Genomic DNA, 12,212 nt, shown 5'->3' on the forward strand with positions numbered 1-12,212 from the left:
GTCTTCATTCCCAAACTATACCAATGGTAGCTTTCCAGCATTAAACCCTCTAATCGCTCTCCTACCAGTTTACTCACATGATAGTTCGCTGCATCTTGGATATCAAACTGGACAACAAAGGTGTTAACGACTTGCCAACACCTGCTAACTTGTCCTTGCCTTCAGAAAAGAAAAAGAAAAAACATTCAGTGATGTATAGCAATTATCTGAGCAAACACTTCTCCAATGTGGATATCGCTCCATAAATACACCAACGGCCTGAACCTTCTGCTATCAGGGAGCAGTTGTTAGCACTTTCCCCAAGAAAACCAACATTCTGCTTAGACTCTGCTTACTGGTGTTCATGCCTTGGACCCTAGTTTCCTGGCCATTTAAGGCCACATAAAATAGTCAAAGGCCTGAATGGGGGAGGACAAGATGTTTGCTTGTGAAATGGTGATTGTAAATGCTGCCACATACATCTTACCAGGCGTCAGACACATCCAAAGAAAGGTTCAGGGTAGGAGGGGAAAGAGTTGGAATTCCAGACACCAATCTTCCACAAATCATCTAGTATGACACTTTGTACTAATGAATGTGGCACATACATGCAAACGTGGATGCGAGTAGATAGAGTACAGTGGAGTCGGATGACCCAAGAGGCGGTGCTAAGTTTTGAATGCTGCCACTTACTGGTCATCAGCCTTTATTTTTTCTGTTAAATCAGATTTGTGTTATTCTCCGATATGACTGGGCCGGGGGGGGGATAGCTCAAGGGCAACATGTTTGTCATGGAAGCAAGTCAAAGGCAAGCAACACAGGTTCCAATCCCAGTACTACGCTTAGAGACTGGTCTCCAGTATGAAGCATGTTACACAAGATGAATGGTAATTATTCTGGGTCTTGGATAACTACACCCTACAGATCTAGTCTCGTAAAGTCGATGTATTTAGAACAAGTGGATTTTGTGAAGGGCTGGGGATGGTAAGAAGACATCTGGATTCAGGTAAGGCACAGGGGACCAGTATATATAAAAAAGGAGTACGTTTATTACATAGTTACAGAGTTACAGGGCTAGTTATATAGAAAGGGGCAGGGAGCTAAATAGATGACATCCTTGCAGTAAGGTTCTCCCATCCTGTGTTCCCAACTGTAGTTCTTGGAACCCTCAGGTCCCATCACATTCCATATGACATAGCTGTATTCTACTAGCAGAACTGTGTGCACCCAGTGCAAATAGATCGGTACAATACTACAGGATCCAAGACCTTTTTCGAATTTTCTTAATATTTTATTTGAATTCTTTTGGAACTTGGGGTTTTACCCTAAGTTACGTTATGGGTGCAGAAGGAGAAGAATGACACAGAGGTGACATGATGGTTGCTATAGACCTACCATAGAAAAAGAAAGCAAACCTAACTTTCCCTGATTAGAGGGGTTCCCCTGCCTCAACTAAAATACTAATGGGTTGTTCTGGTCAGAATGTCCATAACTAAAGAGTCCATCATCGTGTTTCAAATCCTAGCTCTGTCTCTCACGCTTCAAACCAAAGTCTGTTGCCAGGATAATGACTCCCTTCTCCTGGCATTGGATTCAAAAAAGGCACAAATTAAAACAGGAATAGCTCTTCTTCCAGCCATAAGTAGTGCCCCAGCCCTGCGCCATCCCACGACCCCATTGCTGCCTTAATTCATTTGTATTAGCGCCCCCAGGCCCAGCGTGCATTGGGAATCTCCCGGCTCCCTTTACTCGTCAGCCTCCCGTCCCACCCTCACCCCCGATTGGCTGTGCCTCCGCCACACCAAGCCCAACAACCCGCTCGCCCCACCCGGCTCCCTTTCCTTTGCCGAAGCAGGTGAGTGTAGTTGTGTCCCACGACCCCTCTATGTCGAAATCTGTAATTTAGTGCCCCAGCCCCCATGCCATCCCGCTACCCCATTGCTGCCTTAATTCGTTTGTATAAGTGTCCCCAGGCCCAGCATGCGTTGGGAAGTCTCCCGGCTCCCCTTCCTCGTCAGCCTCCCGTCCCGCCCCCACCCCCGATTGGCTGTGCCTCCACCACACCCAACTGTTCATAACTGGTCCACCCAGGGCAGCCCTCTGCCCAGCAGCCCCAAGGATATTGCCCCCAAGGCAAAGGGTGGCTCCACTAGAGGCGGCTCCAGAAAGTGTCTGCAGGTGTCCGCGGAAGAAGCAAGAAGCCAATAGCCTGCCGTCAACCAGCACCAACCAAAAGTGTGGCAAGGGTGGGGACTGAAGCAATTACTACACGCCAGAAAGCCCTACCACTCATACTTAAAAATGACACTGTGTTACATCGTACAGTCACATATTAAGGTCAATCGATTACTCGTACCCCAATATGATCACTATACTGAACCTTGCAGCTAGACTGGGCTCCCAACAAAACTGAGTGTGCCCAATAGCGTCACTGTGATAAAGTTGAATTTAGGTGTGCCCAAGATCATTGAATGTGCCCACATTATTTCACTGTGGTGAGCTTCACATGTAGATAGTGTGCCCAAGTATCATTGTGGTGCCCTAATAGCCTCACTGTGTTGAATCCTACATCTAGACCGTTACAATTTGAAGTTAGAAAGTGCGCACAACTTCATTGTGTGTGCCCTAATGGCGTCACTGTATAGAATCCTGCATCTAGATTGTGCTACAATTTGAATTTAGAAAGTGCGGCCAACATCATTGAGTGTGCCTAATAGCGTCACTATGTTAAAGTTTTACATATGCTACGTACCTGTATCCCAAGGTTATCTGTATCACAGGTTTACCCCTATCCATCCTGTCGCTTTATATGCGTATGCCACTATGTGCACCCCCTGTCCTGCTCGCGTGCCTGGTTGCAAGCGCTTTACTGATAACCACCACATCACACTACTACGCTTAATCTCTCCTATACACCATCATTCAACTAGAACACTGTGATAAATTCAGTCTAGCTGTTCTCATATTAACATGACCCCACGAACAACTCATCCTAATAAAACACAGCTAGCCGAGTACATTCCAGCTAGCTTAGGCGTCTCCTCAGGCCCAACACAGCCGAAACTCAGTCTGGGTGTCCACCCTCCAGACTGAACACATCTAACTGATTTCCTCAGCACCACACCTTTCGCTAAGAAGCAGCTATCATGCAACAACCACACCAGCTGCACACATATCCGGTGCACCCACGCACCATATGACTCTCTACTGACTTGAACTGCGGTTCCCGAGGGTGCTCAACCTACCAGCGCTTTGAGGTCATACCAATGATATGTAAGACGCTATATAAACATAACAAACCAGGGGAAATAACTCCCTTCCATTGGACGTTCCTTTTCCTACTGCTCTTCTTCTTTTCCCCCCCTTCCTTCTACTTGAGCTACCTGGCTCACTCCTCTGCCCAGTACTGCCATGAGAAAGAACTTTCACAATGCAGATTACTTCTCGTTGGGCCCATGACCCTTGATTCTCTTCTTTAGTCAGCTCCCTTGGCGCACTCTCCTGTCAAGGACTGACACGAGGAAGAGGACTCTTATTGCGGCTTCTTCTAGTTCTTCCGATCCTTCCCTGGTGGTCAGTGGTATTGGCCAGACCACCCCAATGAGGAAGACCTCCTCTTAAATCTCCTCTCAGTTTCTCAGGGTCCCAGACCCTTTTTCTCCGCTCACTGACCCTTGTGGCATGCTCTGGAGAACCTCCTGCACTCCCTGTGTCCCTGCCGGGACGCTCGTACCTCCCGTTAACTTCAGGAACTGTTGCGTAGGGCACAGGCACTTCCCAAGACTGGCGCTCATCTTCCGCTTGCTTCAGTGGTTGTGGTTTGGCTCCTTGCAGTGTCAGTACCAGGATGGAACCCCCTTCTTACCTGGTTATTACCACTGCCTCGTCTGTATGTTGCTGGACACGTGAACTTTGGGTCCTGGAGAGCTGCCTTTGGCTTTCCACCTGCGTCCTCTGCTCTTTGGTCTCGACCGTGCAACGGCTCCCATGGTCTACAGCTTCCATGTCTGCTGCTACTCCGGGGCTGGCTCGACTAAACTGCAGGTCCGTCATCGTTCTTTATACCATGTTGACAGCCTGGTCTGGGCCTCTCGTACAAGTCTGTCATCTGCTTCGTGGGACCCATGTTTCTAACTCAGCAAGGCCAATTCATCCCAGTATTTGGATTACTTGGGTTCCCGTAGCTCTTCTTCGTCTCAGTAGTTTCCATAATATGAAGGTCTTCCGCTAGGGAGTAATAGATAGATTTATCGTCAACAAAGGTTATCAGAAGAAAGATTCCAGAGTGTGTGGGTGTGTGCTGTTCTTTGTCAGTGCTGTAACCTAGATGTCCGTCCTCCTCTCCAGAGAGATCCTCCCGCTGTGTACCACCCCCAGGGGTAGTGGCCTCACCTCCCCGACATCATGGGAAAGGCTCCCCCTGGGGGTGGGGGAATATACTAGCTCCTTCACACTTGCATCAATACAATCATGCATTCTAACACACAAACAAACATCTATGCATACATATTGCTGCAGCCCCGGTCTGGCCTTTGCTTAACTTTACGGTGCATGCCACAAAGGTCCACCGGCTCACATGCAGCACTTCTGCAAATACATGGTGAAGCCGGAGCAACCCTATTCATATTCAGCCCTGCAGCACCAGAGTCTCCATCCCCAAAGGGCCATGCAAGCAGAAGAAGCAAAAAGCCCTCAGACGTGCATGGCCCATTGGACATGTCCACAAGGTTACTACAACTGTCAAAGGGAAACAATCTCTCCCTGTACAGTGTAAAGCCAGCCCAGGACCATTCAGTATTTTCACTGGGATGGTTTAGCTTAATAATGGGTGGTGGGTTGACGCCCTGTCGCCACTATGGAAAAGTCACCCCCGGGGAATTGCAAGATGTTATTTTTGGGACCCGTTGTGTGTGCATCCCCTGAAAAGTCATGAATTTGCTGGTATGTGTAAATAGGAATAATGCAAGTAACTAGCCTCCCCTCAGGCAGGTGTAGGTCCACTGTTCCCATCTGCAGACATTCTAAAATATCATAGGACACGGTTTGGCATAGAGAGGTGTTAGGACACTCACCCGGGAACAAGGACGGCCGTATCCTCGCCCGCGAGGAGATGCCCGGCGGCTGTACCCGCGGTATCGTCTTGGCCGAAGGTGCATTCTCCCGGGTCCTCACTTACTTGGGGTGCGTGCCAGCTCCGGGCGAGTCGGGGTGCATGCATTCATACGCGGAAACGGCAGGGAACGGGCTTGTGGTTCAAGCCTCGTTTCCATGAATGCCACGACTCCACGCATGCGCCGACTCGGATTGCGGGTCAAGCCTCGCTTCCATGCCGAGTCTCTATAAAGAGCTTCCTGGTCTTGTACTCGCCGCGTCTCAACGCGGTTTGGTCCTGACCTCCCGCTCGCCTCTGGAATTCCTTGTCCTTTCTTGGTGACTCCGATTGCCTCCCTTTGTTCCCCTTCCTGTTGGCCCTGCCCTGTCCTGCCCTGTTGGTCTGGTTCCTCTGGTTGGGGGTCTGGCTTCCCTGGGTTGGGCTTAGTCTGGTCCTGGTCCGGGGCTCCCCTTGTCCCTTTCTTGCCGCCCTACCTCTCTCCCTGCCTGCCCTCCTTTCCTTGCCCGAATTAATTCACTGCCTTGTGTTTGGGTGCCAGTGCCTCCAAGGTGCCTCTACTCTGCCTTCTCTGCTGCCTGCAGTTACTGCCATTACTATCGCCTCGGCTGCTTTCTTCCACCATCATCGAGAGGGTCTTCTGCAAAATCAGCAAGCAACGCACTCAAGCCTTCTGTTAACATCTACCGACCTTCCCTGCCAGTGCTTGCACTGTTCTGGTGCCACATAAATACAGGGAAGTGTCCATCCGTGGCGTCAGGAATCGGACCCATTTTCAATCCTGCAAATCAGGACAGGACCTGGGCCGGTTCTTGGCGTTACCCTGTCATCTTTCGTTCTACAATCAACGTCCTGGCGACCCCGGCATGCAAGCCTTCAGGAAGTACAGGTACGCAGCGTCCACGGGACGCACATCTTGACAAGAATGGTCAGGTGCAACTTCCTATAGCATCTCACCCATAACTTCTCGCCTAAGTGTATCAAAAATGGGCTCTGTGTAATCTTCCTAAGTATCTGCTGCCATGGTTTACATGGGGATAAGGCATCATGCAATATATTAAATTCCAGCCTATCAAGCAAGCTGAACCATTGTGAGACGTATTATTGTTGTAAAGCTAAACATTAGGTTTCAAAATCAGGAACTCACAGCCTACCTTCTCCAATGGTATACTCTGCGTCTATTGGTTCCCCTGATGAGTCACAAAGACCTGATCAATTTCCTTGAATACTAGTCAGTAACCTGACGCCTTCATGAAGGGATTGTCATGAATTAGTCTATTCTTGTGATAAATACAAGCCATTGATGCCCCTACATACCAACCTGTGACAAAGCAAAGAGGTGTAGAAGTATCTGGGTGGTGACTGAATAAAGTCTTGTGTGTGATCTTGTGCGTATTTCACACAAATGAATTCAAGCCCTTTAGATACATTATGCCTTGGGGAAACCGGGTTAATAGAATTAGCACTTTTCATAACACTTAGTGGTAGTAATATTACACATGCAAATATAAAAGACGAGGCCAGCAACAATCGTTGGTTTCTCACCCTGACTCACAGAATCTAAGGCCACAGCCTAACTATAAACAAAACGCGCAGTGGTATGTAAACACTGCACACATTTCAAACAAATACATAGAAGATTTGTAATGAATTGAAAAAGGCAAAAGTTGTCATGTAGATTTGCATTTAGGTAAGCGCTTTAGAATAACTACACAACTTAAAAGTTGCACTGGCAAGCCCGATTTCTTTTAATTTGTTTATTTAAATTTAAAAATAAATAAATAAATAAAATAGCCCATGAAGCACCACTGTTGAAGTTACCCTAGTTAAAGATTTTTGAATCCAGCATTCAACCTTTTCACGATAAGGTATCACAAATCAAAATAATACAGATAAGCAATTTGTTTTAAATAAACATTGTACGAAGTGAACATGCTATAATCTAAATCAAAATTTAAAGACTAGAAATATGTTTTTAATCGAATAGGCCAAACACGTCCACCACAATAAAACAGTAACCATACATAAGTCACAGAACAGACCCGGTTAAAATGAAAGAATAAAATAAGACCCTGGATTCCACAAAGCCCTGGCAGGTAGAGAGGTCCTAAATGCAGCTGAGATTAATTGAAGTTTACAGCAGTTAGAGGAAGAACTCCGGTCTCATCTTTTAACTTCTAATTTTTATTATAAAGACCTTGAAAGGTAAAGCCTAAAAGGTTTTGAAATTTGCTCGTTTACAACGGGAGAGTCTTGAAAAATAAAGCCACCAGTAGGGAGCTATGAAAAGCAAAGTTCAAAAATATTCTGGTTTCATAAATTTGAATCAAAGAGCCCTTATACATTTTTACAAGTGTTAAGGAGCTGCGAGACAACTAATGCAATACCTACACAAAATATTTTAACAATTTTCATGGTCATATTATTAGGATTACCAGGTATGGGAATCTGAACTGATCACAACACACATTTTGTAGATGCAATACATGTTGAGAAATATTTTAGATTTTAGAAGCAGCTAAGGTTGGATTTTGTAGCAACTAGCAAGGATGTTTTATTGAGAGGAATAAAAATAGCAATTAGAAATCAATGCTAGTATTTAGTGTAATGCAAAGCAATAACGCTAATCACATTAGTGGAAACAACAAAGCACTGATGTGATGCCTTTTAATTTTAGTGAATGGTAATGTTTAGATGCTTAATTGAACATTTTTTAAATTAATACATTTAAAAATATCCAAATTGTATTTCAATGAAACTTTCATATTCTAAGTGACTTGACAAAGAGTTGAATGTGTATTAGCACCCTGGTTGGGGGTGCCAGCCAATCAGGTATGATATGATATGGCATTTATAACGCGCCTATACGCAAGTGTTTCAAGGTTGGAACAGAGGGAAGACAGAGACAACGATCTTACTAGGCCAGGTGACATCGAGTTCGTGCAAGTGCAGTGGAGGGAGGAAAGAGAGAGTGCGGTGGGGAAGTGGAGGGGGCTGCGCAGTACATAGGACCAACAGTATTAAATAAATAGAATAAAAACGATAGGTAAAAAGTGCGGCCAGCTTGTGGCAAGTGCAGGGGGGTAAGTGCAGACATCAAATGAGCTGGTGGGGACTGCAGGGATACAGAAACAGTCCCCAAGTGCAGGGGTTGCCTTGGAAGCAGTGCAGGTGTGCAGCTGGTGGCGGTGGAGACCTAGGCGCAAGATCAGAGGGTAGCCAGGTGACCAGTGCAGTTTCAGTCAGGAGTTCAGCAGGGGAGAGGAGTAGAGAAAGCGGAAGCAAAGGAGGAAGGACTTGCGGTGCTTCCAGAACCAGATATGGTTCTCCTCAAGTTTCAGGGGGGCTGTTCCAGAAGGAGGCCCCAGCCGAAGAAAGATCTACCACCAACTCGCGGCTAGGAACGCAGGCTTGAACCGCCAGTGAAAGCCAGCGTTCCGTGCCGCTTGACGGTGGGCACCGCCTGCCGCCATCTTCTGGCAAACTTCCGTACCTGTTTATTACTTCCCCCCCCCCCGCCCCAAAAAAATAGAATAGGGAGTAAAAATACTCCCACCAAACAAAGACACAAGACCTTGTGCTCCCGCTCCTGTTTTTCACCCACACAGCTCCATGTATATGTTTGGACCAGAAGTGCACATAGTACCACAGGAAGAAACTGCTGTTATTACTGCTGGATTGGAAGAAGTAAACATGTATCATTAAATTTGTATGAATAACTAGGTGCAAAGGAATAATTATCACTAAAACATTTCCGTTTTCCAGTTAAAACATTTTTATTCGCTTATAAAATGCTCCCAACTGGGAATTGGACTTAAAATGTTACTCCCTAAAAAATCATTTTACTCCCAACTTTAGAAAACGGGGAGTAAAATGCTCCCCCTTCAAAATCTTATCCAGAGCACTGATTATTTTTAAGCAATAACCTACAAATCAGTATGTGCTAATTGCAGAGTGATTAAGAGACCCACTTTCCCCATTCATTCAAATAGGCTGGTGTGTAGGCTAGCAAATGGTAAATCATGTTTTGAGGGAAGGATTGGATAGAATAATTGATCACGCAGTCAATGTCTCTTTTCTGACAAACTGGATTAGCAGAGTTTTGCATTTCAACCCTTGAGAAGACTTCTCCTCAAAACTGAGTTCTAAGAACAGTCAGATAGAGGGAAGTCAGAATGAGAAGCCCCTGGTAATTAAGAATTATTTGTAATTTTCAAACTGGAGGGAGTCCCTTTCCTCAGTTTAAGAGGTCAAAGATCACCAAGGTTAAACTACACATCAGGATAGGAAACCCCTCTCTGCCTCCTCAAGTGGGAGGCCTACCAGGGGCAAAGCCAGAGCCAGTACTACCTCAGAGAGGGATGGAGGAAAGTGAGAGGGCCTAGTTTCTTGCATTCTCCCCAAGTTCCCATCTTTATATGGACATTAGCTGTTTGCATCACCCCACGCGGACATTATCTGTTTGCATCACCCCACGCCTCTTGCGCCAAATGCTCACCAAGTTCTCTTTTTGTTTGAGCCCCGAAGTCACTCCAACAACCAGAAGACACCTGCTGAAGCAGCACATCCCATTGGTGCAACAACCCGTCTGCACTCAAGCACTTAACCAACAGAGGACGTGGTAGCGAGTCTACGCAGCCGCCTGAATGCCACACACTCCTCCCCAGAGCGAGCAGCAACAAAATCTCTGCTGAAACCCTAGAGCACCAGGGACTTTAATCAGTAAAGAGGACTGTACTTTCCTTGGGGGAGCCAGCCAGTGCCCAATAATGCGAACTTTACACTGTGCAATGCGGGAAAGCATTGCTACATCACGACAGTGCCAGCCGGAGAAGAGCGGCAGGGCTTATGTAATCTTATGTGATAATGTATTGAGTGCAAACCAAGGCCAAAAAGGCATCTGGGCAGAGAACAAGCAAAGAGACCCTCCCTGCTCTCAGAACAGAAACGTCTTAAGTGCTCTACGAAAGCACAAATGATCCAGAATGTCTCTAAGGAGGGTCGAAAGGGAGTTTCATAATGTCTGAGCCAATACCGAGAAGGAGCGGCCTCGAGTTCGGGCTTTACGAAAACAAGACACTTCTATGCAGGTTGGCAGCAGATGACCATAGGGAGCATGTGGGGAGATAGCAGGTCAATTTAAATTGAAAGAAAGGAGGGCTCAGTATGAAAAAAGGCACAATGTGTAACGGAGCACATTACACTATCTGGCTTTTGACAGGAAGCCAATGAAATTTGGCCAACAGAAGCGCTGCAGAGGACCTGCTTGGGGCAAAGTAGGCACGCAGCAGCATTTTGCAGGATTTTGAGTCGATGGACCAGGAATTCAGGTTTTCCCAGGGAAATGCTGTTGTAGTAATCAAGTGACTTGGTTACCTCCCGCAGAATATTTTGTTATATGTGTATCTGTAAAAAACCTATCTTGGTTTATCACCCACGATTTCACGTTTTTTCTCTAATGACAATTTATGAATTAATTGTTGAGTTTTCAGGATATGTTATCGCAAATCGGAATGGCAACTAATTGAATTATGTTTCCAATCTATTTTTTGCTTTGCTCCTATTTGATTATGTTTGCAAAATAAGTGGGCATGTGTTGTTCATATAAAACTATTAAATGTTACGGTTGATTGAATTCATTCCATTCCTTTTCTTTGACATTTTAGTTGAATTAAGCAGCCTAAAAGTCAATTTCATCATTCTACGTGTATTTATTTCTCGTCTAATTATGAGTTCACAAACTTGTTGATACTTAGTATGTCAGAATGGAGCCTATCTCTGCAGTAAATAAAGAAAGCAGGGATTGTTCAATGTAAATGTGGTAGGACGCCCTCCCCTTTGTTCCTATACAGTTCAGCTCTATAAAGCCCTACCACTTTTTGGAGCAGTCCCTTCAGTTACGTAGTAATCAAGTGCGCCCATAATCGAAACAATGACCACATTCACACAAACTGTGGAGGCACAAATGGCAACACTTTTCTGAGAAGTCTTAATTTACAGAAACCTGAACTGCAAACTGTTGCAATCTGCCCTTCTCTGGAACAAGAGGCGAGGAGTTTAACCCCTAGACTCTTAACCGAGGGACTAGTGATGGGGCAGGGTCCCAGGGAGTGAGGCCACAATTCGGAATGCCAGAAAAGAGAGTGAGCATAGTGGGGGAGGGGACCAACCATCATAATCTTAGTTTTATCACTATTGAGCTTCAACCAATTTTGAGAAAGCCAACATTCGATCTGAGCTAGACAGGATTTTCATTTGGTGGTAGGGGAGGGGACTGATGCAGGGGCATTAAATAAAAAAATTAGTTGCGTATCGTTGGGCCAGACGCCTCAATTAAGTTTTGCTAAGGGACGCAGGTATAAATTAAAAAGCAAATAAATGTGATAACGAAGACACCTTCCAAGCGTTGCAAAGGATATTGTGGTGGTAATGGCCCAAAATGTCACCCTCATAATTGAGACGGCCGAAAATGCTGACTTTCTTTTTTGGACCCCCCCCCTTACATCACATATATATGTGGTGGGTATATGATATAAATTGTAATAAGAAGTGTGTGCATGGCGGGGGGGGGGGGTGGTGGTGGTATATGTATGCAGTGTTCGGCCGTCGCAATTATGGGGGTCGCAGTCCTTACATAGATCCATTGTGGTTAATGGTATTGAACGGCCAGGGGAAGGGGGGCAGGGGGGGTGGGGTTCAAGGAAAATAAGACTGACCTCCCTGCGGTCCTGGAGCACGGCCAAATCGTCCAGGATTGAGACCATAATCGATTCTGTCCTCACAAGAGGCCTTAAACCAGACTGAAAAGGATGCAGCCGCCGTTATTCTCCAGGAATCTTGAAAGATGAGGGGTGCAAATGGCTTCCGTCAGCTTCACAATAGCCGGGAAAAGAGAGATCGGGCAGTAGCTTGCAGGGGCCAAAGAATCCAGTGGCAGCTTCTTCAGTAATGGTGCGACAATAACATATTTCAAGGGGGCAGGAATAACCCCACTCACAAAAGACTGATGGAGCGCAGCAGTGAAAGTTGCAATGATGTCCAGAGGCAAAGACTGAAGCAGGAGAAGTGGAATGGAATCAGACAATTCCAAGAATCTAGTTAAGTTCTATAGATCCGGTATGAA

General features: G+C 46.0%; 1 protein-coding gene across 1 annotated transcript in view; it reads right to left on the minus strand.

The window, feature by feature from the left end:
• Positions 1-12,212, minus strand: part of LIG1 (DNA ligase 1) — an 876,776-nt gene that overhangs the window by 796,611 nt on the left and 67,953 nt on the right. The window contains exon 2 of the mRNA XM_069637540.1: positions 78-159. Within this exon, the coding sequence (XP_069493641.1) occupies positions 78-94 (17 nt within the window). The 5' untranslated portion in view covers positions 95-159. The remainder of the gene's footprint in view (positions 1-77; positions 160-12,212) is intronic.

The sequence above is a fragment of the Ambystoma mexicanum genome, chromosome 1q, assembly GCF_040938575.1.
Source record: "Ambystoma mexicanum isolate Mex_15411 chromosome 1q, UKY_AmexF1_1, whole genome shotgun sequence".
Taxonomy (NCBI): Eukaryota; Metazoa; Chordata; class Amphibia; order Caudata; family Ambystomatidae; genus Ambystoma; species Ambystoma mexicanum.